General features: G+C 33.8%; 3 protein-coding genes and 1 long non-coding RNA gene across 6 annotated transcripts; 2 read left to right on the top strand and 2 right to left on the bottom strand.

Moving 5' to 3' along the window:
* Positions 1-3067: 3067 nt before the first annotated feature.
* LOC130625136 (piggyBac transposable element-derived protein 3-like) lies at positions 3068-5021 on the bottom strand. The gene is made up of 3 exons (XM_057440205.1): positions 4943-5021; positions 4648-4773; positions 3068-4533 (listed from the first exon to the last, which is right to left on the bottom strand). The coding sequence occupies exons 1-3, from the start codon at positions 5019-5021 to the stop codon at positions 3068-3070; spliced, it is 1671 nt and encodes a 556-aa protein (XP_057296188.1).
* Positions 4716-6736, top strand: LOC130625764 (uncharacterized). 2 transcript variants are annotated; one of them, XR_008981755.1, is made up of 3 exons: positions 4716-5628; positions 5810-6391; positions 6550-6736. XR_008981755.1 is itself a non-coding variant. In XM_057440866.1 (2 exons), the coding sequence occupies exons 1-2, from the start codon at positions 5388-5390 to the stop codon at positions 6052-6054; spliced, it is 486 nt and encodes a 161-aa protein (XP_057296849.1). In that variant the 5' UTR covers positions 4716-5387; the 3' UTR covers positions 6055-6530. The 2 variants fall into 2 exon arrangements, 1 of the variants encoding a protein (XP_057296849.1); XM_057440866.1 differs by lacking the exon at positions 6550-6736 and having other exon boundaries at positions 5810-6530.
* Positions 6737-12595: 5859 nt separating this feature from the next.
* LOC130624927 (uncharacterized) lies at positions 12596-14980 on the bottom strand. The gene is made up of 6 exons (XM_057439984.1): positions 14596-14980; positions 13693-13874; positions 13470-13542; positions 13355-13396; positions 13015-13252; positions 12596-12922 (listed from the first exon to the last, which is right to left on the bottom strand). Exons 4-6 carry the CDS (start codon positions 13394-13396, stop codon positions 12795-12797), a joined length of 408 nt encoding a protein of 135 aa, XP_057295967.1. The 5' UTR covers positions 13470-13542; positions 13693-13874; positions 14596-14980; the 3' UTR covers positions 12596-12794.
* Positions 14981-15755: 775 nt separating this feature from the next.
* Positions 15756-23598, top strand: LOC130626016 (uncharacterized). Of its 2 annotated transcripts, none has more exons than XR_008981796.1 (3): positions 15756-15914; positions 16707-16752; positions 23239-23598. It is a non-coding gene; the product is annotated as an uncharacterized LOC130626016 (long non-coding RNA). The 2 variants fall into 2 exon arrangements; XR_008981795.1 differs by having other exon boundaries at positions 15756-15927.
* Positions 23599-25124: the final 1526 nt, after the last annotated feature.

Here is a 25124-nt window from a genome sequence, read left to right as displayed (position 1 = left end):
GAGAGTGACGACTCCACTTATTACCCGAGTTAAAAAATAAATAAAAAAAATAAAAAATATAATATTAGCAGGTTTATTTTAGGAAGATAGGGATGTCTAGTTTGTGCTGATGACCGTCCGCGGACCTCTTCGAGGTGACCCAGCTAGATATCCAGGGTACTTAGGTTCCGAAATATGGGTCGAAACCTACCTGCCCTTGATTAAAATTCTGTTCATCTTTTCAAATGTGTTGTGTCCTTTTTATTTTTATTTTTTTATATTTTTATAATTAATTCCTTGTAAAAAGGGAGAATTGTGCTTTTAGAGGCATGTTCTCTAAAGGAGTACAACCTCTAGCTTATTTCCAAAGACCTAACAGGCTGAGTTCATCATTGCGGTTGCTTGCCACCTCTTTGTAAATTATTTTCTTTCTTCTTTGTGATCAGCCCCACTTCCATCCAAACCTTTGTATCGAAACTAATAAGGTGCATGCATCCGAGAGCTATGATCAGCACATCTGTTCCACAGTGCCTATCACCACGTTAACTGGTGAGGTAAGCTTGAAATGAAATATTATTCTTGAATCAGCTTTCTCGTGCGTGCACAAATAATCCTTTTTTATTCTTTTGATCATTTTTCCTTCTTCAGCAATAAAGGAATAGCACATTGCCACAGTTGACAAACAATTTCTTTTTATCCAATATTACCACAAATTAGTCATCATTCCAATAGCTAGTGAGGAATTCTACTAGGCTTTTCCTCAAAGTTTGTAACTAATTGCCAGGTTTTTTTTGCTTACCATCCGTGATATGATAAGCAACATTTAGATTGTCTGATCTCTTTCTCTTTCATAATCCTTGATAGACGGTCTTATTACTTTATCAAACACAAGGTTGATGACAAGTCAACGAATAAATGAAGAAGAAACATTCCATCACTTATAGTGATGTTCACATATATTGAATCTACTGTTCTTACTCCCTTTTCTAATTCATTTAATGACTTCACCTTCGAAGTTTTCTGCATTGTGCCGTCAGCATGACTGAATGATAAGAGTACAGTTGTCAATGAATACTTCAACGATCCTGCCATGTCCACTTTTGCTTGCAAGGCGTGGAAAAAAATGTTTCCAAACTGATCTCCGGTAACGGCTACTGATATGAGTTTGTTTTCAGTTGAGATAGTTACTTTGTACCTTCCCGATTCTGATGCAAAGGTTTTAACTTAAGGGAAGAAACTATTTGCGGAATAAATCTTTGCGGAATTTATTTTTACGGATGAGTGACCCAAAAATGGCATATTTTGCGGAATAAATTTTTGGGGATAGCGACCTTAAAAGAAATATTGCGGAATGAATTTTTGCGGATGAAAGAAATTTGGTAAATCGAAAGTCAGAAAAAATCTAATTTAGTACCTAAGTCCGATTTAACCGTCCAATTTATGGAATATCATCTCTCTATTTTTCATCACAATGTCAAGAATACAAAAAGAATACAAGCTGTAACAAATGTAAGATCCAATATCGCCACTGAAAATATCAAAAATATTTGCGGAATTTGTTTTTGCTGATGAAAATTTCAAGAGTTTTCCGGAATTTATTTCATTTTGCTAGATTATAAGTGGTTTGTCTTGCTTCTCAACCACTTGTGTGTTGAAAAGTGACGTTTATATTATTGAGGAGGACCTCACAGATCAGAGAAATTTTGAATGTTTTTGAAAAAATTTTTAGAAAAAGTGCTACACTCTGGTGAGAGAAATTTTCTCAAGTAATATCACACTAACCAATATAAATTTTGGCCAAAAGTACCTAAACTGGGTATAGAGATAGATTATTACATTTTACATATCAAAATAGAGCTTCATGGAGCAAAATACTGCAGTATTAGGACCGATAGTATTACTCTTTGACATAGAAACTAAAAATAAAAAATAAAGTATTCTTTTATCTGTTTTTCTGAAGTCTGTATGATATAAAGGAAAACCTATATATTACAAAGAAAAAACACAGTTAGTTGGGGTATATTTCCAGGTGACAATAAGTGGTTCTGCTCCCAGTGTTCATTGCATCAAGAGGCTACAATTGAAATTCAGATTTCTAATTGCGGCGACTTTCTTGTTGTACAATTAATAAGATACACATCAGTAAATGGGTCTTCTTTTAAAAACAACAAGTTAGTCAATTGCTTGCCTAAAAAACATTATGTCTTAAAGGTAGCATCTTACCCAACTAATGATGTGTCTTTTAACAACAAGTACAACTTGGTTTCTACCACTAACCACTCAGGTACATTAATAGCAAGTCATTACTGGGCCTTCATTAAAGACCTAAAAAACACCTGGTTCAAATGCAACGATCGCTGTATTTCTCAAGCAGACACATTCCACTTGAATAATTCTTCGTCATGCATACTTTTCTTCTCTAGAAGTTAGCTTATCTGTATGTCACAGAACAAATAGGAGAGGGAATCCATGACCCTAATGGTTTTATTTACCCCAGCTGATTTATGTTGGTCAGTGCACCGTGAAACCGGAGATTGCTCACTCCTCTCTTTGTATAGAGACACTTTAAGAAGCACGGCAAAGGGGCTTCACATCATAATTGTCTTTGGGCTTGACGATCCCATTTATTACCACAGTCCAGTAGGGAGGCAGAGTTTGCTCCCTTTGCTTTCAGGATTGACAACCCTGCAGCCCTTAGTCATTTTAGAAGAAGGTTTGCAAGGGGGTTAGATTTTGTTATCTGGTCTTCGTGGTGTTACGCCCACGCAGTTACGACAGGCTGGTACTGTCATTAGGCTGGTCCACAACAACAATTATCTGTATAAGGCTAAGTGTTGGAGCTCCGTAACACATGTGGAAAGCTACAGCCAGGGTCACAAGTCCTTGCGCACAGGTAGTTGTTTGCTTTAACTTAAACACGTTCCGTTAAGAATAATTTTTAATTTATCCGTTTAAGGATATTCACGTTATGATAAGTTTTATTTATCTCATTTGTACCTATTTAATTCATTTCGAATTGCTTTAATATTAATTGTTTTGTGTTGTGTTCTGTCGCTGTTGTATTTTTCTGCCTCTTTACGGTCAATGTTTAATGGTCAAACGAAGGAACTGCCTCAAGATGTTGCGGCTGTTGCGGCCGGCCAAGGATCAACTCGATCTTGTTCTTGATTTGCCATTGAAATGGACTCACATTACATTCTTCGATGAAAGGCTTCACAAATTGCATCACTAAATTGAAAACATATTCATATGAATTCACTTTGCAGGGATCTTTGTTTTGATTGAGTGCGTGAATTGTTGCACTATTTACACGTGTCTTATCAATGATATAGGAGAATACAACGATGGGCCATTTCCTTGATTTTGGCTTACATCTGTGGAAACCCATTCTCCGGTCGATCATATCAGTGCCCCCCTTCATAAAATCATAGAGTGTGGACTGGGCTAATTTATTGCGGTTGTCATCTTTTGTAATTCCTAATAGCGGGGGAAGTGTCGACAAGAGTAGAATTTTTTTTGTTGTCGCTGTCTTCACTACGTACGACGAAAGGCAACGACGTCCATCTTGTTGCCAATAAATCTCTGATGATAATGGTTGTCGGTCTTGCATACATTTTATTGCTGGTGGAATTCCTTTTCTGATTATTTGCATTGTTCTGATACTAGTAATGTGTTTACCGTACAACCAGAGTGATAACGACATTGACGTGTATAAACGGTCAAATGAGATATTACGTCCTGCAAGTTCCGTCATGTTTTTCAATCTTCCAATCAAATATTTCACAATTTCTTCTGTACCTTGTACGTAATATTCACCACCTTCTTTAATCGTTCTTCCACTATATGGTGCAGCAACAAAGTTGTATGGATCACGAGCTGCATTTATGGACTTGAATAGTATGCCATATTTAACTGGCTTGTTTGGGTTGTACTGTTTGAACCCTATCTGTGTCCTCATAGCGTACAATGTCTCATCTAAAGAAAGATAATCCAGTATAAGACACAGCATACAACAATGGTTGAATTCCTCAAAAAGTTCTCGTATAGCGGCAAAACGATCCTTCTTCCATCTTCCGTCCCGAGTTGTTTGGTCGTCAAATTGAAGGTTTGACAAAAGAAATGTAAAACGATTACGTGACATAGTTGCACTAACTATTGGTGGACCATAGTCGTTGGAAAACAATTCATCAATACTAATTGTATTGAGCTTATAAAGCCCCCTATATAAAAACAGTCCCCCAAATGCACTAAGTTCAGATGGAACAGTAGGTTTTATAAACGGGTATTTCTTATTGTCGAATTCATCCGGAAGTTCAGCGATAACCTTTTCAATTTTTATGTTTGTATAATTGACAATCTTGTGAACCAAATCATGAGTGATAAAATGTTCAAAAGATTTCCTGTTATCTTTGGTACCCTTGGCTACCGGAGCAACACCTTGCCGACCTCTTATAACATTCGCTTGAATGTTTTGCCCTGTGTTTACGTTGGTTGGGCGGTTATCGAATTTGTAATGTATGTTATTGTTTCTATTTCTGTCCACTTTTGCTATTCCTTCAATGCTTTAGAGTTCCACAGGAAGCTCAAATACATCATAATAGACCAAGTCAAGGGCAGTATCGATACTATGACCTAATCTTTGGCTTGTTAGTTGACGATGTCTCAAACGGTTCGCACGAGTGGTTCGTACTATGTCATCCGTGTTGTCATTTTCACCATGCTCTTCTTCTACTTCTACTTCATGTTCTCCTTCCTCTTGTTCTGCTTCTGCTATTTTACCTTCGGGATCTTCACCTAAATAAAATAAATTGAGCAAAATATTGAAATACTTTCAACAAAATAATAGAAGAAGCACTATCGCAACGGGAGAAAACAGTAATCATAAATATAGTCATACCTTATATTTCTATATCAATTTCGTCCAGCTCTTCATCTGCATAGAATTCTTGAAAGTCAAGTTTACCACTATCATCATCATCTACAAACTGCAATATGCTTGCAATTGCATCCTCAGCAGAAATTCTCTGCCTTTTCGGCTCCATCTTTTTTACTTATATGAAACTTTGTACTAAGAAATATAAAAAATGTCATTCTAACTGTTCATATCAGAATACATGTCATCATCAATAGGAATAATATAATGATTCATTAGTTACTTCATTTACTGCTAAATGTGATTTTATGAAGTGTATATTCATGTAAGACCTATATTAAAGATAATTAACTCCTATATATACGGAGGTGTGGCACTCGAGGCCCAAAATATGCTGATATCAGCAGCAAAAATTTGAAAATCATAAGGCAAAACCACATTTTTTTTAAAATTACCCAGGGCTGAGTGTAGTTTTGATAGCTTTGGCCAGCACTGAAGCGTGCGATAGCTCATGTCAAACTGCTAGGGTTTCAACATGGCTAGCTCCTCAAAAGCACCAAAGATTGTTAGGGGAAGCAAGTATAGAGTTTACCTTGGAACTGGAGAGAAGGCAAAGGAGTTCTACGAGAACTTAATACGTCTAAAAGAAAAGTTTTTATACAACCAAGATTTCTTCACTTGGGTTCATGAAGTTTTGAGGGCACACCACAATAAAGATTCCAGAAACAGTATTATGTTACTAAACTCTTCAAAGAGAATGGTGCATACTCCATGCAGTAAGAAAATAATTGCAAACTGTGATCTAACTTTAATCAGATTGTCAGACTGCCTAGCTAGCTAAGTTTAGTTGGTATAAAAAGTAAAAAGAAACATCAGATATCTTATAAAATAGTTATTGACATGATGGCTTCTAGCTAGCTATAGAAAGTTACATAAAATTTTATTTTATTTATTTAGGTGAAGTTGTAGTACTAAAAAAGAAAAGACAGTCATCAAGTAGCTCGTCTAAAGATTCATCGACTTCTTTTACTTCACCTCTCTCATGCTTACTTTCGCCAACATATGATAGCAGCAGTAACACAAAGTCTTCAATAACTGGTCCTAATGATACACCACGTGTTGTTATTGTTAGCTCAAAAAAGGCTAAAACTGAAATGGAGATTGAAAAAAAGATTCAAATTTCCCATCGATGGAAATATTAAAGTATATAAAGCAAATTTGTAAATTATATACAAGAGTAGCTGGCTGATTTGTTTCTGGAAAGCATGATATATATATATATAGCTATATGTGATTTCAAAGCTTTACTGTTTGCAGGTGCAAGTCTTTTGCCAATGTTTTGTGTTAGCCTACTGTCCAAAGCGCATTGGGTACAAAAATGATATCAATTAGCATATTTGGACTTTAACGGTCATTTAAATTGAGGACAGCTTCAAAAAAAAAATGGTTCACTTGTTTATGTCCGCAGATATGGAAAGAGGACAAAGCAATGGTTTTTAGTAGCAGTACCTAAACCAAAGGACTATATCTATATACGAAGTATGTTCTAAGTTCAACTAACGTTTATTATCTTTACAATAGTTATCTTTACAATAGTTATATACAATAATAAAATTATGTAAAACTAAAACATATCGTAAAATATATGTATATATAAAAAAGGAATAAAAATGTATATCTATATATGTGCATTATAGGACTCATGGCAGAAATACTATGGAGACGTCATGTTGACAAGGGAAATGTTAATCGCGTAGGGATTGGACGAGAATGTACTAAAGCATTACGTCAAAATATTGCTGCAACAGCTGCTCCTCCCATGGAATTATTACTTGAAAAACATCAAGCAAGAGAAGAAATGAAACTCCAATAACTCTTATCTGTTGGTATGTAGTGTAGTTTTTCTGCCTATATTTTTCATTATTTTATATTTTATCGTAAAGCCTCATACCTATCCATAAAACCTCTGTAAATTCCATCTACAGAAAGAAAACGTTCTCTGATTTTTCGTAAAATGCAAGAGGGTATGACTTTTCTATTACCACTACCTAAGTGTCCCCAAAACCACATTATGTACTGCCGATAGGCAGTGTATCACCAGCAAGCATTTTCTTCAGGATCAAATGGGTACTGAAGCCAATCACTGTTTCCATGCATTGCAAGGTCTAGAACCCTGTCATCAAGAATAAGATGCCTGAATTCAGCATTTTCATGGTTCTTTATATTATTTTGGCAGCAAACTTGATCCCTTTCTTCTTCCATTTCTATACATTGGCCACATACACACCAGCCTGGGGTGTCCTCTGTCCTTCTCCTATTACCATGGCCCTCAATCTCAGATTTCACTAATTTCCAAGTGCTTGGTGATTTTTCTGCCATATCAGCTAATATTTCTCTTAACTGTTCGCTTTGAAGACTTTCACAATACTTCTGAAATTTAATGCCATTATAAATTTAATATATATACTAATAATGGATGTGGATAAGGTTAAAGTATATAATTAAAAAAAAATACATACAACACATTCATCCTTTGTGTCTGCTGATCTTTTTGATAATAAATCACCAACATCAGCTGGTCTAATATATTTTCGTTTTCTACTGGATGTGACCTACCATATTCCATATACACATATAAATACTTATTAACACTTTTTTATATTTTGTTTTATAGGTATTGTACACAGAAATGTGCTGGTACTTACTATTTCGTTTTTATTTTTACATTTTGTTAAGTCACAAGCACAAAACTGATCATCACAATTGCTGCCATTATTTCTGCAAGGACATCGGATACAACGACCTTTGCACTTACAGGTAATATTTTCCACTGCATCCTATATATATATATTGAAAATGTTACTACATTAGTCTTATAATTTAAGTTTTTTATTGCAAGCTATAATGTATATACTGACTTCTGGTTCTGTTGATCCATTACTAGTTGTATCATTGTAACTATTCCCATCTACTAAATTTGAACTAACTACAGCAGCCTAAAAGCAAAGCCATACCATAATCACATTGATATTTTGTACACTATATAATGTAAGTGCTTTGTAATTTAGTCTTCAAGTGTATACGTACTTTTACCCAAATGGGTAGCAAGGTAAACAATTTTTATATATATATATATATATATATATATATATATATATATATATATATATATATATATATATATATATATATATATATATATATATATATATATATATATATATATATATATATATATATATATATATATATATTATACAGCATTACATTATTGTTTAAAATTTTTCACCTGCTCTCTGAAGTTTTTGCATTTACATGGGTCACATAGGCAAAATCCAACTGTGCATTTTACCCCAATTTTACGACAGTCACACCCTCTCTGGCAGGAACCTTTGCAACTACATTTTGTTTTGATAACTGGAGCGCCACCAATTATGGCATTGATCTCACTTGACAAATCTTGATCAGCATAGTCAGTTACGGAGTTGTTTGACGACTTTGGATTTCTGTAACTATATATAAATTATACAATAAACTATAAATAATCATTTTTGTTTAGCTAAATATAAGCTACCAATATGTTAACTACCTAGCTATGTAACTAGTTTTATGTATGTCATAGCTAACTAAATTTATTTTTGGAATATATATATTTTTTATATTACATTTGACTAGTGATGTATTAAAATTGGCTCTACCTACATCTAGCTACCTATAAATACTGTTTTAGCTATAGCTACCTTCTTGTTGTTGTGGGCCTGGATAACATCCTTCTTGCAAACAAATTACCAATGGGGTATATCATCCTCGTCATCATTATCTTGCATGTTTGGTATATCCCACATAATAGCAAGTTTTTATTCAAATATATATATACAGACTAGGGTAGCCTTGGTTAAACTCCCTGTTCAAGAACAACGTCAAAGTTGTCCCTTTTTTGAACCTTCCAGCGTTTCTAATTTATTAAGTACAAAATGTTATGTACCCAAGCGAAACAGGTGCTTTCTATATCAATGCGACCTAAACATCCTGTACATAAAGTCTCAAAAAGTGGTATTATCGTTCACTCTTTGCGTATTCCGTTATTACGCGAATAAATCGTATTTTGCTATTTCCAAGCCCCTAGACGAAGATTTGAGCTCGATACATATAGGAGTTAATTATCTTTAAACAAAAAATTTCTAAATACGGAAAGTCCGAAAATTTGTATATTTGGGCTCGACCGACAGACTGACCGATGTGACCGCGCGGCACGCCAAAAAAAATATTTTTTTTACAAGTGACCGCCAGCAAAAAAGTAACGAAAGTCATAAAATGTTAACACGCTACGGTGAAAATTTTAGAAATGGCGACTAAATAGATTTGCTACGTGCACATTGTGCACACTGCCGGTATAAATAGGGTTAAGGTAATTTTCTATTTCTTTGTTGCATGATTCAATAAAGTTACCCATATCTTCGACTTTCAATAGAAAGTTTGTAGTACCTTCATTCGCAGCCTGAAATATTGAAAAGATGAGCTTTATTGATATTTACAGAGAATGGATCATCGTATCTGTAACAGCAGCTCTTTACAATTCTGCTTTATTCTATGTGGTTTAAGGTCTTCTGAAACATCTTTTCTGGAAAGATCCAACTCAACAACGCTGTCTGACGGATATGGAATTGGTCAAGGTTGATATTCCACTTCGTTGACAAGCCGCATCTGCACTCACTGTTTGTTTAAAGTTTGTTTTAAAGCAAAATAACCATTTTGGAAATCTTTATAAACCTCTGGATGTTTTTCCTTTATCTTAAGAAGATTATCATGGTAGATAACAAGCCAACGAGCGTAATTGTGATGATTGAGAGTGAAGAAGTAACTTGCTAACCAGGGTAGAAAGTATATGTAGAGGTCCAGATTACCTGTTCGAAAACTTTTAGCAAATCCATGATAAAGATGCAGCATTTCAATATATCCAATCCAATGCTGTGCAGTTAAACCGTGGTGACCATATGCAGTGTCTTTAACAAAAGCTTGGTATTTCTTCAACAGATTTTCACCTTCTTCAGAGATATCACTTTCTGATTGTTCTCGTTTAGATTTATTGGATACGAGATATGTTTTCAAATCTTCAGTAAATATAAGTTCTTCTTCTTCCAATGATAGCTGGAATGCTTCGCAATTCAAAATTTCCATCTCTAGAGCTAAAATTTGGTGAACGTTTTTGCTTCTTTTCCATCCTTTCCCAGATAAAAATGATGCAATGGATCCTTTTTTAATTATATGACATTCATTGAGCAGGTATGGACCTCCTGATTCCGTAATGTATTTCCCAATGACACCAAAAAATTACAATTCTATATAAAAGGCACCTAATGCTACAAAAACATTATCCAAGGTTGGCACTTCTTCCGTCTGTACTTCTAACGCCATCTTTGCAATTGCTAAATCATAGGTTAGAACAATGTTTTTTTTTTTACATTCTATAGCCATTGTTTAAGATCTTTTTAGCGTTTCTTTAACAACAGCATTTGATGTAGGTGATAGGTTGATCTGAGGCAAGTGAGCTTCAGAGTCTTTGGAGTAGAATAAATTCCATCCTACCCACATTTGTGCCTTAGATTGGACAAAAGATACCTCAGCCATCCATAACATATGCCTTTTTACACAAATATAGCTTGTCAGTATTTAACGGACTTGAAATGTATGCGATCGAAAATTAACGAGAAGGACGAGGTTAGACCTTAAAGTGTGTGATAATTAACGCAAATTGGCACTTTTAAGATCCTTAATTAACGCGAATTTTTTCAATTCAATTTGTTCGTTTGGATTTCCGCCCCTTAACAACTTGCAGACTTTCTTCAACTTTAAATAATTCACCATTAAAAATGTTTGATGGTAAGTTTTAGTTATTCTTCATTGACATTAAAGCATTTTCTATACTAGAGTTTGCACTAGTTCTTTTAAAATAGTAACATCAAAGTTATGAAAGTTGAATTTTTTAAATTGGAATGTCTGATAATTCGAATCGTCGGATTCGAATGTTTCTTTAAAATTCGAACGTTAAGGCTTGATCTGCACGTTATAGCCCAGTGCAATTTGAAGACATTACATTGTAAGTAAATAAAATGAGTACTGTTGTTTCTAGCCTTCAAGAGTATCACGCTCAATCTCGTATCACAAGCCTTGGCTAACAGAATGGCAAGATACTTCGAATTCTACTCAGCATTAAGAGGATATCATGTTAATCAGGATACTGCTAACTGGAAACCTTATGAAAACCAGAAAATTGCACTTAAAAGAGAATAACAATAAACACGATAAATTTGCGGTTGCTGGCGATGAGAGGAAAATTTGGTTGGATAGTTGTTGGGCATATCCTAAGAGAACTTTCACGATTTGTCTGGTACTCCAGTTTATAAGGAGATAAGTACGAGGTGGGGTTTATAAAAATAAACCAATGGCTTCCCCATTAGGACAAGGTGGTTTTAATCAAGGTTTGTGCCACTTTGGACTGTCCAGAAAATTTATCAATTTTAATCGCAAAAGTTAAAGACGTGCAGTATCCTATAGCTGGAGATTACATTGACAGTTCAAAGGAAATATTAAAAGAGTTGGGGTTGGACTCGACGATTGCGATAAATTACCGCGAGCTAGGCTCATTCGCGTTAATTACATGTAATGTAATATATTTTTAACTTCTAAGGTATGCAATGGTAAAACGTTACAAAAACTTCTAGTCCGTTAAAATTTAAAATAGACAAACCAAAAAATAGAAAAGAGAAAAAATAAAAAATATAGCAATGCCATTATATTTTCAAGTCAGGAGACTCATAGAAGGCAAAAAAGTCTTATCATTGAGAACCTGCGGGATCTACGCTATGCATAGTTTACGAGCTTGTCGAAAGAGAAATGTTAACTTGTTCCTCCATTTATAACAGCTGTCGGATATGTAATATTTACAACTTGTTTAAAATATTAGTAAAAAGATAAAAGATAAAGTGTAAGTGCAAACATTAGTTTGAATTCGAAAAGGGATGGTGAATATTGTTATTAAAAGAGGGATATTTCGTCTTGTAGACAACACAAGATAAAATTTTGCACTTTTGATTGAAAAGTTTTAAAACGGCATTTGTCCTGTAAGATTAATGGTTTTACTTCGGAGATCTTGTTCCAGATATATGGGCCGCGATACGAAATGGAAAATCGACTGAACTTTGTTTTCCTAAATGGCGTGTAATACAACCCAATAGATCTAGTGACATATTTTTTTCATCACATGAAACGTATTTGAAAACACCACAGGGGATTCTTTTTTTGACCTGTACATAAAACAAAGTGCCTGAAAGATATTTATTTGAAATATGTTTAAAATGTTCATATGTTGAAACAAAGGCTTTGAATGTGTCAACTCCCAGTGGGCAAATGTTCGTCCTAAAAATGTCCGGAGGACGACATTTTCTTTATCCCCGGGACATCCACTGTTGGGCACATGTGTAATATAGGAGGACGTCCTATCCCTGTGTCTAAGACGTCCTTTATTGTTGTCCTAAGGTTGTCTTATGACTACGTCCTCGAGGTGTTTTAACAAGTCGTCTAGGGGAAGTCTTTTATTGTTTAACCTGAGGGCATTTCCCAGGATAATGCCAGGGGACGTCCTCTTTACGCCATATGTTATACCACAGGTCGTGCACAACATCCTCAGGATGTACATTGTAGTACCGCGATGCAAAGAATTTGAGAAGACAAACTTTAAATAAATAAATAAATAAATGACTTTATTTCTGTTTCAAAAACTGGGTAAAATATTTACAGAAAATACACAACAAAATATACAAAAAATTTTCAATACACATAAATATAATTTTTTTAAAACAAATGTTATGTTTCAAAACCTAAATTAGATACACAATATAAAACAAAATAAATTAATACGTTACTTTAAAATCCTCATAAATTATTAAGACTTGATATCATCCATTTTAGGCGTTTTAAAATTATTTGTGTTATTGTTTTCCATCATGTTTCCACATCGCTCAACTGCTTCAAGAATATCAGCTATCCCCTGGATAACCTTTCTTTGAAGTCCTAACAGAGAGAAAATTTTATATCCTTTTGAACTTTATTTGTTGGCTTTTGTATACATTAAACAAGGTACAATTGAGTGAACATATACGTACTTTCAATGGATAATGGATATCCAGTAGTTGTCACATTCTTTTTGAATGAAATAGAAGAATCACTGCTACCGCCTGACGAATTTGCTACAGCCACCATGTTGTCGATGGAGCGATTAAAATTAGTGGATACTGAATCCGTATTTGTGGTGCTTCTCACACTGAAACATTTTTTGTAATAGTGACTCATCCGAAAAATCGTTAATCGTGGAATTAAGCCGTGGTAGTGTCGGCGCCAGAACTAAAACAAGAGACATATAGTACTCTGAAAAATACTACTTCTCAAAATAAACAAATATGCAACAAATTGATGAAGGAAACCCTCTGGTGGTCCATTACTTACATTTCTTTTTCTTGACAGGTGAATCCTCATCATCACTGTCATCTAAATAGTTCATTTTAGAGTGTTATTAAAATGAAATCTTAGTATTACAACAATGAACAATATAATTGCAAACCTTTTCTCTTATTGTTGATTTAATGTTTCATCATCAGTTGTGAAAGCATATTCTTCACAGAGTTCCCAGTTTTCTAAAAAGTTAAATAACATACAAATTCGAACACACAAGGGACCAAACAATTTGTCCAAATTAGGGAAAATCGACTCAAAATTATTTACCAAGGACTGTAGGAACAAGTATTTTTTTAAAAAAAATGATAAATAAGAGTACTAAAACTCACTTTCAATACGTTTTACTTTGACCAATTGCAATGTCATCCAGTTTGGTGTTTGCTGCATAAATTCCTTTTCAGCTTTGTATTTTGATACACCCTTAGGATATCGGACTACCTTTGTCTCTTCATTTACCCAAATGTAGGGGACTGTTCCTTCGGTTTCCCGACCGTTTTCCATCCAAACAACACTGCACCACATTTTGTTTTATAATAAATTTTAAAAATAATGAATTGAATACAGCATTTGTTCTGCTATAGTCTTTTTTTGCAACTAGTCTATAGGGATTAACAGGACATAAGTTCAGCAATATGTTATATCAAATATTTAGGAAATAAATTATTTGACATATTAAAATAAATCCACGCAAAAATTTATCCTCTCAGGTAAAATTCTTGTTCAGCAGAGAATCTTCTTTGTCCAAGAATAATTCAGATAATAACACTTTTACAAAGAAGCTGAAATTAATTAATCTCCTCATAATTTAGCATATCAAAAAATAAATAACAAGACATACATGCTTGCTGAGAAAAAAGCAAATTTCGTGGAACGTGGAATTATTTCAAAAAATTAAATTAAAAAAGAATGCAAAAAACTTATGAACATAGAACAATAAAGGATTAGAATATTTACATATGGTGTCATAAAATAAAGATCATTTTTTCAGTTAGATAGCTAGCTAGATGCTAAAATTCAGTTAAGTGTGTGTTTTCGACGATCAAAGTTTATCTTAACGAAGCTGAGAAAACGCCTAATTAAACTGTATCATTCATCCTAATTAACCTGACATCCAGGATTTTGCTGATTGAAGAAGCCTCACTAAAAATAAGGTCCTACTATAAAGAACAATTCAGATTATGTCATTTTTAGTTTTCATAAATTGAACAAAAGATTAAAGAATTTAAAATTACCGTTTTATTCTTTCACGTTTTCTGTCACTCTGATCTGTTGCTCTGAAAACGTAAATCGATTTGACCACGCTTTTTGTCTCATTTTTTGAAACATGAATTTTATTGGCGTGCTTTAACTTTGTGTGTTGCTTATTCAATCGGTCATTATGTTAATAACTGGGTACCACCTAAATCACAAAGGAAATATGTCTCATTTGCTAATATATACAGGTGCGGATCCAGGGTTAGTCAGATAAGTCACATGACTAAGTGTAAATTTGACGAAAAATGTTAAGAAAGCGAATGATGTCGACGATCCAGGTGTTGCAGACGGAGCGCGTTAAAAATCAGATTGTAATTTATTTACAGCGAAAATCCATGGTTCACAGCCCTCTCCATTTCGCCTATGGCGATGTTGACGTCAAAGTTGTGACGTCGCTGCTATATAGACTGAGGGGTTGCAAATTATAGCTTACAGATTTTGACTGATTCATTTTGACTAATCAATCACTCAGTCAGTCAAAAATCAAATAGCTATGGCCCGCAACCCTCCCCATCTCACCTAAGAGGCATGTGACGTCAAAATTGTGACGTAATTTTCACACTCTATGCGTAGTCCAACAGTATGTGGCCCGCAGCCGGCGTAGGAAATTTAGGTTCTGTACTGCGTGGTTACTTATAACCTGTTAGGCTATAGTTTTAACTCCCATTCGTCAGGATTAGTGAAAGAGTCACGCCTTTTGGCTTGGATTCTTTCCGTACTATCATGTCTACTGCAGACTTGTTGGCGCGAGTGCTTACTGATTTAAAGTGTGATAATGTTGAATCAGTTCGTAAAATGCAAAAAGAACTTTTAGAAAGTGTTTATTATCGGACATTTTTGTTGTCTGGGGATATTTATCCCTTGGTTGGTAAAAGTCTTCATCAGAATTCAGGTGCAGATATATACATTCATCTGAGGCGAGGTGCGAAGATAAAGGAATTATTGCTTTAAGGTGAGAAGTATGTTTTCTACTCTCCAACACACCTTGCATTTATTAAGGTTTTCAGTATATTCGCTACGAAAAGCTAGTTGAGGGAGAACTTTTTACAACAGACTATAAAAAACAAATACAAAAAGATTTAATTAGCTAGCTAGCTGGCTAATTGTTTTTGTAACATGAGCTTTGAACAGAATTTTTAGCATTGTGAATGAGTTCTTTCTCAATTAATATTTGTGTTGTTATTAGAAGCAAGAACTTGACATATGGATAAGTAATATCGGTGATGAAAATAAACAACTCTTCGAATGGCTATAAGCTTGGAGGAAAGAATACGGAAGGAGAAACAACTTCATTTCTGTACGCTTTAAATGTATTGAATTTTCTATTGTTTTTAATTTCAAAAGAATCAGTCCGTGAGGTGCTCGACCGAGTCTTTTTCGCAAAAAAATGATCAAATTCCATATTCTCCTTTAATAGGGGCTAACTTTTTTTATTGAAATCTGACTGTAACACGCTGCAGGCACGTGATATTTGTATGGAAAGTGTGCCTAATATAAGTCGGTAAGCATTGCTGTTAAAAACTTCAACAATAAGTTTGGAAATAAGCGTTTAACCATGATATTAACCTATTTTTGCAGGCTTGAGTATACCACTTTGATCATGAAAAACAATATAGATAGATATGCGCCGGACGTGTGCCGACAAAATGTGTGCTGGATTAATGTTTATTCTAACTAAAGAAATAACTTCTTATATCAGAACGTCGTTTTAAAACGAGATATAAACTTTTTCTTTTTGTTTACAAAAGTGTCGAGCATGTGCTTCTTCGCTAATTATGTTAACATAAGAACAAAAGAAATTTTGCCAATTTCAATGTGGCTTCTTGTTTTGGTATTATCATCAAATTCATCATCAAATTATCTAATTGTTTTTATAACCAATCATAATTGCGAATTGTTATTCACGAATAATTTAGTCACACAACCGCCAAAATTTCAAATTAAGTTTCTATACAGACACCTGCTAGAACCTCACGCAGTGTTTCAACAGAATTAAAAGAGTTGTTTCTCCTTCCGTATTCTTTCCTCCAAGCTATAAGGAAACAAAGTTTGTTGAGTGAAAGGTCATCGCAAAATATGTTATTTTTAGATCCAATCCATCAGACTGTCTATACAGCTCAGCATTGTTGGTATTGGTAGGTGATAATTTTCTTGTTGATGTTTTGAGAATCTTGACATCCATAGAACTTTTCTTGCATCCTTCCTTTTACTTCAATCATCCTTGTTCTCAATATGCTTTTAAAAACTGAAAGGCAAATATTTTTATATCTGAAAAAAAGTTTATTCAAATTTTCCCTTTCCCATATTATTTGTGATATGACTCTTTCTCCTGAGGAGGCAGTTTAAGCAGAAGTAATCAACAACTGTACCCCCAAGACATAGTCTATCAATACTTGCCTTGTCAACAGTAATAAAGAGAAAAATTAATACGTTTTACCCACAGTTCGCTTGTTACTGTTTCGAACTCTCTTTACACAGTTTATATTGCCATGCCCATCTATTTTACCTGATGAAGATCAGTTAAAAACTTTATTTTGTTATGAAGGTATTGTTAAATCTGGTGTAGACTTCAAGCCAAATCATTACGTTCCCCTTGTTTTAGGTTGCAACTTTCTTAAGCGAAAGTCGCATTTTCCTATTTCAGCATGCAAAAAGCAGAAAATTGCCCTTCTTAATTCTTCTTTTAAAGTTTAAACTTGAGTTTAGCCCTATGAATAAACAAATATATCTGAACAAATACATGGGTTGAGGTGTGTATGTATCATATCACATGTATGTACATTTCATCTTCATTATCCTGATCTTTCCATATTCTTATTGTTTTTGTTATGATTGTGTTTTATTTTGCTGTCCATGGCTGGTGTGATCATTTGATTCACATAGTCATGTTGATGAAGCCTGATATTGGCAGAAACAGCAACAGTTTATAAATATTGAAATATATTCACAATTGTCTCACTTTATTGTAGTTAATCCCTGTTAATTTTAGTGCTTTTATCTATCTAAAATAAGATGTGTAAGATGGAGAGTTGATTCTTATAAAAAATGTTGTTAGGAGATTTTCTTATGCGTTTTTTTTTCGTCAATTTTATTAATAACTAGATAAATCGGGAGACAATTTTCGGCGATTTTTGTACCCGCAAAGCTTAAATTTTGACTAAGTCTTGAAAAAGTCTGGATCCGCCCCTGATATATATTGCAGAACGAACAGTGGCAAAGGTTCTGAGAGGTAATTATTCTCGTGGCAAGTTTTTGTTGCCGATAGAGAGACTCCAATTTAGTTTTGTGAGTACTACCCCAAACAAGCTACAATTATTACTATTACTCCTTTATTCATATCTACAAAGTAGCTATGAATAAAGTAGTAATATAATTGTATGAGACATTGTTTGTTCAATACATGACTAGCCTTATATTCTATATTTTTCTTTTTGTGTTTTTTGATGAAAAAGGATGTATTTAGTCTTTTTTTATATTTAGCGAAAGTTTGTTTGAATCAAACCAGTCCTTTAATTTCGCTAGTTCTGTGTTCATCGTGGCAAAAAGTGTTTCTATGTTATAATGCGAGTAAAATATATTATTATTGTCCGGGAACATAATTGGCTGGAGTATATTAGAACAATTTATTAGGTCGTTTACGTATATTAAAAACAAAAGTGGACCAAGTATGGAGCCCTGAGGAACTCCGCATTTGATTGCTAGTTTGCTTGTTTTCATTTTGTTGTCAAAACTGACATATTGTTGTCGATTACACAAGTAACTTTTAAACCAATCAAAGTCAGATCCATTGATACCATACGCTTTTAATCTTCTTATCGTGATTAACAGTGTCAAATGCTTTAGACAGGTCATTGAAGATTCCTAAAGTATACTGACCATTCTCAAACGAGTTTTGTATGTCACCAATAAGTTGCATAATTGCATGATCTATGGAGTGCTTGTTTCTAAATCCAAACTGTTTTTCGTAAAATATTGCGTGATCAGTAAAATAATAAAATAATCTGTTAATACATTATTTTTTCTTGAATTTTTGAAAATGTTGGCAAAATAAAAATTAGCCAATAGTTTGATAATATCTCAGTATCACCTGATTTAAAAATTGGTGTCACTTTTGCAACTTTTAATTTATTAGGAAATACACCCTGTGATGTTGACTTACTGAAAATGTTGTGAATTACATATCTCATTGCTGAAAATGTGTCTATTACGACATTACTGCAAATATTGTCATAGCCAGGTGCTTTATTGCGTTTTAAGCTGTTAAAAGCTGTATCTAATTTATTTATTGCTAACGGGTAATTGTTATGCTTAAATGTACATTTAGGTAGATATGTCCTATAGTCTTTATTGTTTCTAGTATTTGCTGCTAGACTAGGTCCTACGTTAACAAAGAAATCGTTAAATGCATTAGCAATTTCATTTTCATTTTCTATTACAATTTCATTCCTATTCACTTTGTCTTTTTGGCATCGCCTTTGTATCTATTTTACAGGTTTGTGTAGTGATTCTTCCTTGAAAGTTTTCCCAATTTTTTCAAATAAGTTTTTATAAGTTTTGTGGTTTTCAATATCTTTACACGACTTAGACTTTAACTGTTTGACGTAAAGCTTTTGTTTTAGTTTTGATGACTTTATCAAGCCCTTTGTTATCCATGGGGATTGCAGCGATTTAGTTTTAATGCAAGTTTTTTTTAGTGAAAAGAATTTTTCATATTCTTTTGAAAGTATTTTCATAAAAATTACGACACGTTTTATTTTTAACATGTTTCGACTTTACCAAAGTCATCTTCAGAATATTATACAAAAGTTGATACATACACTCTTTATACAAAAAATTTTTCGAAAGTTATTTAAATATTTCCCAAAAGTACAATTTTATATAAATTATACACAAGCTAATCCATGTTGACAAAATAATATTAGATAAACTAACAAAAGTTAGTTAAATAAAATTTATATACACAATTTGTTTAAGACAATTAAATATTTCCCAAAAGTACAATTTTTTAATTTTATAAAATGAATTTACACATGCTAAATCAATATCTAAGTAACAAAAACGATATTGAACAAGCAAAAAAACATAAAATTAAACGGATAAATTGATGATGCAATGCTTAACTTGTTTATTGAGGTCTGGTTTCAACCAAGAAATATGCATACCCTCTTTGAGTTTCCTCTGCCAATCAGTGTCTGCATGATCCAAAATAGAAAAACAATTTTCGTTACATAGTAATTTACAGTTAAGATTTGACTGCATATGCTTAAATATTTGTGAGTTTTTATCAGTTTTCAAATGTTCTTTAAATCTACTAGAAATGTGTCTGGTGGTTTCACCCACATAGCTAGCATTACAACTAGCACAAACAAATTTATACACAAGTCCAGATTTAAAAGATTCAGGAACTCGGTCCTTGCAAGAAAAATAATCTTTAATTTTACACGACTTAAAAACGAGGCAGACATTGATTTCTTTACACATCTTATTGACAAGTTGATTGACTTTTTCTTTGGCAGTATTAGAGTACTTGCCAATAAAAGGCAATTTAAAATACCTCTTTTCTAATACATTTTGAAAGTATATTTAAGAAGAGCTCATATGGTTGGTTTATATCTATTGTATTTAGTACCTCGGTCCAATCGGTATGATTTAGCGAGCATTTGAAGCTATTAATAGCAGTTTTGGAATAGATTCTTGTATAAAAGGTTATCGTTTGCTGCTTAGAAAAGGTACTTGCGATATTTTTAGAAGTAAAAAGTATTGGGAAGTGGTCAGACACATCTGTTTGAATTTTTCCTGACAACACTTGATTTTCACAAAGACAATTAGTGAAAATGTGATCAATTATTATATTCGAAGTAGGTGTCACTCGCGTTGGTCCATTAATGATTAGTACATAACCATTTGAAAAAGACAATTAAACATATTTTGAGTAGTTATGTTTTTATCATAACTTAGTGAATCTAGATTAAAATCACCTGTCAAAAACACATGTTTGTTTTCACAGCCAATTCTATCAAGAATTCTCGATAGAGCTAAGTTAAAATTGTTTACATTCGCATTTGGAGGTCTATAGGTTACACCAATAATGAAGTTTTTACAGCCATTATTCTCTGTTTCTATAAACAATGTCTCACAATCGACATTTGAAACAGAAATTTCTTTGCGAATACAGAAGGAGAGATCTTCATGAACGAATACACAAACTCCGCCTCCTTTGGAACCTGTCGTCCACTGAAGATGAGTTTTATTATATCCGGCCAGGTGAAAGTTCGCGTGAAATATTTCATCTGTGCACCATGATTCCATTAAACAAATTATGCTGAAAGTTTGCTTATATTGCACAGTTTTTAAAAGATTCAAAGTTCTTATGTAAGCTTCTGAAAAGTTTTCCTTTGTGAGATTTTCGTTGAGGCTAATTTTTTCTGCATCATAATGAGTATTTAGACATTTAAACTGTTGATCTCCAAGGTGGTTTTAATCAAGGTTTGTGCCACTTTGGACTGTCCAGAAAATTTATCAATTTTAATCGCAAAAGTTAAAGACGTGCAGTATCCTATAGCTGGAGATTACATTGACAGTTCAAAGGAAATATTAAAAGAGTTGGGGTTGGACTCGACGATTGCGATAAATTACCGCGAGCTAGGCTCATTCGCGTTAATTACATGTAATGTAATATATTTTTAACTTCTAAGGTATGCAATGGTAAAACGTTACAAAAACTTCTAGTCCGTTAAAATTTAAAATAGACAAACCAAAAAATAGAAAAGAGAAAAAATAAAAAATATAGCAATGCCATTATATTTTCAAGTCAGGAGACTCATAGAAGGCAAAAAACGTTTAAGTAACGATTTTTGATAACGTTATTTAACGTTTAATTTTGACGTCAAATTTGTTTTCAAGATTGCCTTATTAGCGTTTTATAATTAAGTTTGGATCTTACCTCTTTATTCTTCAAAGCTTTCATTTCTTGGAGAAGCTTTTTTCTAATGTCTAATGTACGCTCAGAAAAGTCTTCGTCTACGTAGATCTTCTGTTCCCACAACTTCCTTGAGCAATAATTTGTCAGAACTTTTTCCTTATCTTTGTCATTCAAAAACCTCACAACGATCGTTCCATTTCTTCCACTTTTTGTCCCGCTCTGTGCGCACACTCTATGGAAATTTTTTCATCTATACCTAACCGTTTTTGTATCACGTCACGTACCTTGTCTTCACTACACACCCAGGTTTCATTTCTCCTTCATCGATGTTCTCAAATCGGAGAGTTTTTCTTCTTTCTCTGCCTTCCAACTCTGATAGTTTGTTTTCAAAGTAATCAAATTGATTAATTTGGAGACCGTGTAGCTGCTTTACTTTGTTCTTAGTTTCATCATCCTTTTAATCACCAACATTTAGTCTTTAATGGCTGCTCCTTCAGTATGGTGTTATTCTTTTCTTGCAGCTCCTTTCGTATTTCTTTCATACCCTTACACACCGTTACAGTCACAGTTTCGTATCTCAAGATTTCTCCCATATATGGTGAAATTGTGTCCATATAAGGCAAATGTTTTCGTCTAGAAAAAAATAATGGCGCGACAGCTGCAGCAGAATGTAAAGGAAGTTCTGGCTTGGATTTTAAACGTTCTTGCTGAAAAAACTGAATATTATGGGATTCACAAGGAATGCTGACTATATACAACAGGACCTTTACTTTTTACCTTTCTTGGTAGCTAAACATTTTTGTTGAGGTAATTGCAACACAAAATCTATAGCTAGCTCGACACAATACAGGGTATAGTCACCCAACTTTCCTTTTTTTTTTGTCTAGCTTAATGGCAATTTGCATAAAAATGTAGCTAGCTATGTTACCATAAGCACTCACTGATGATACGCACTCTAGCAGAGTACTCTAAAGCCTTTATAATGCACTTCAAAAGGACATGTACTTTGTAGACATAAGTGTTACTAAGTATGACTGTTACTTAAACCTACTAGATAAATGCGCATATTTTACATGGCTGGCCTCACAAATTTAAGGGATATACCCTGTCTATCACTTCCAGGAAAGGCCTGGAAGTAATATAGATGGGGAATCCTTGAGTATTTAATGCTCATTTTGAGTTACGCAGACTTTTTTATAAAAAGGCCTTCACACTTTTAATCAATTGTTGCATAAAGCCCGACTCACACCAGACGTAAACATTTCAGAAATAACGTGTCATGAACTGTTGCGTACATTATAACATGTTGCACATTCGAAGCGGTAGTTGCATTCATTTCGTTTTTATCTACTTAACTAATCGTTCTCTTGTGGTTACTTACAAAAAACTGCTGTTTCTCTGTTGGTTAGTTCAAAATGCTGGTGGCTCTCTGGTGGTTACTTCAAAATACTGTTGGTTACTGCTGGTTTTAGGAAAAGCGGCCATGCCCCAATTTCCCTCATATGGCTTAGGTTATGGTAACATTTACTTGCCCATATTAAATCACTACCAAGAGGAATTGAGCCCCAGTCTCCCACACAAAGTGTGAGAGTTAAAACCACTAACCTACGGCGCCACAATAATTATTTACATATTTGGCGATTGACAATGTGAAACTGTGTATTTATTATTAGATAATATATTTTCCTTATTTATATAGCTTGGGAAGAAATGAGATTTGCGATGTGAATAATGAGACATGAAATGGATCTACGAAAAGATTGGCATACAAATATAGCAGCACATTCTATGGTCATAGAGGAAGACAATATGTTGCCTTAGTTATATATATTTTTTTATTTGTTATATATCTTATACTCAGTAGCAGCATGAACACTGAATATGAAAAAGCTAGACATGAAACTTATAAAAACTTGAATTAATGTTTGTTACAATGGTGTCAAGCATGTATATATGTAAACCAAAAACATATTTGCTTTGCTATATGTATATAAAATAATTTTATTGAAAGCACTTCTTTTCTATTTCTAAGGCAGATTTTCAAATAGAATTTATTAAGTATTTAAACAGCTTTGATTGAAAACAGTAAGAAGTCTGTGTTAAGTATCAAGAGCTTTGTTACCTGAACTTTGACATTATCGAAAAAGTTATTAACACCTTTTACACCTACGCACACTACATATCTTGGTAAAGTCGTAACGATGTTAGCTCCTAAGTGTAAACAAGGCGTTAAGAGCAGTGACAATAACATTTTTATGATAGTTAGATATTATGTTAACAAATTATGAAACAAACAGTACAGTTATTGTATTATACGTGGAAATTTTTTTATGTTCGCAAATATTCAGGCTTCTATATAAAATTCACGCAGCATATTTAATAATAGATCATTGGCCTAGCACTTTTGTAACCTGATAATGTTACTTTATATCGTTTTGCACAATCTTCTTAGTCAGTGTCTACTCAAACGCACCGTAGTAGCCAATCTTCATTTTGGTCCGGCTATTATTAAAAACTTTAATATTCCACTGGTGTATAAAGAATGGAACGTAAAACGTATAATGCGCTTGTCCCATTAATTTTGCCGAGGCTTTAATTCTTTGCAGAAAGCTGTTACATTGTTCACAGATACTTGTGTTCGGTGAGTTCATTCCACTTAACCTGCTACTATTGTAGGCTTGAGAGCATTTATGGCGTACTTGCTTAAGCCACAAGCAAAATCGTAAAAAAATGGATTCGGGCCTTTTTCCAAATGGGTATACAATGATGCCAGTGCGTCCTTTTTTCCTTCACTTCCTATTATAATGTGAAACCCAAAAAAGTGACCATGATAAGAACAAAACCACAAAAAAATATGTTGTTCCTTTTTTGGACACGTCCGGGTACACCTTCCGACATCTAACATCTGGGGTGTCATCATTTGCGGTGTCATTTATTTCCCTTTTATCCATAGAAAAACTTCGCATTATTCTCAATTGCTCTCCATTCTCAGTAAAATAGTACGCTCGACTGTACTTCGCCGGGTTATAAGTACCTGAGTTGGTGCAGGTGGAGTATTACACGCTCGCATACGTGTACGAAAAAGCTAAGCTTGTCCTCGGGAATCGTCCCATTATGAACGAGAAATGATTGTATCATTAACCATGTCATCTCAGGACAATATGTCTTAACATCTTCGGCAAACACCAAAGTGTCAATATTGCTAATGCTAAAAAAACTTTTCAGCCTTTCTGCTAAAGCGATAGGACATATGACATCAACGGAACAATCAGTAAACAGCATCGTTCGTTTTGATCTATACCTTCCTGTTGTATGTGAAAAACGCGAGAAAAAAAAGGTACAACTCGATCATCAAGTAACTGCACATATTCTTCGAACATAAGTGACGAAATTTGGTTATAATCCCCATCAATTATAAATCCCCACATTTGTTGAAAAGTATCTCGCGCCAATTTGAAAAATACTCCGGTGTTGTTCATGGATATGGGAATAAAGCACCGATCCAATCGTCTCAGTTTCGTTTCCAAAATTTCAGATTCGTTGGAGCGTTCAATGGGTGAAACAAATGCTTGTTTAAAATTTAAT

Source organism: Hydractinia symbiolongicarpus, chromosome 14, assembly GCF_029227915.1.
Source record: "Hydractinia symbiolongicarpus strain clone_291-10 chromosome 14, HSymV2.1, whole genome shotgun sequence".
Taxonomy (NCBI): Eukaryota; Metazoa; Cnidaria; class Hydrozoa; order Anthoathecata; family Hydractiniidae; genus Hydractinia; species Hydractinia symbiolongicarpus.
This window is presented reverse-complemented; position numbering and strand designations above follow the sequence as displayed.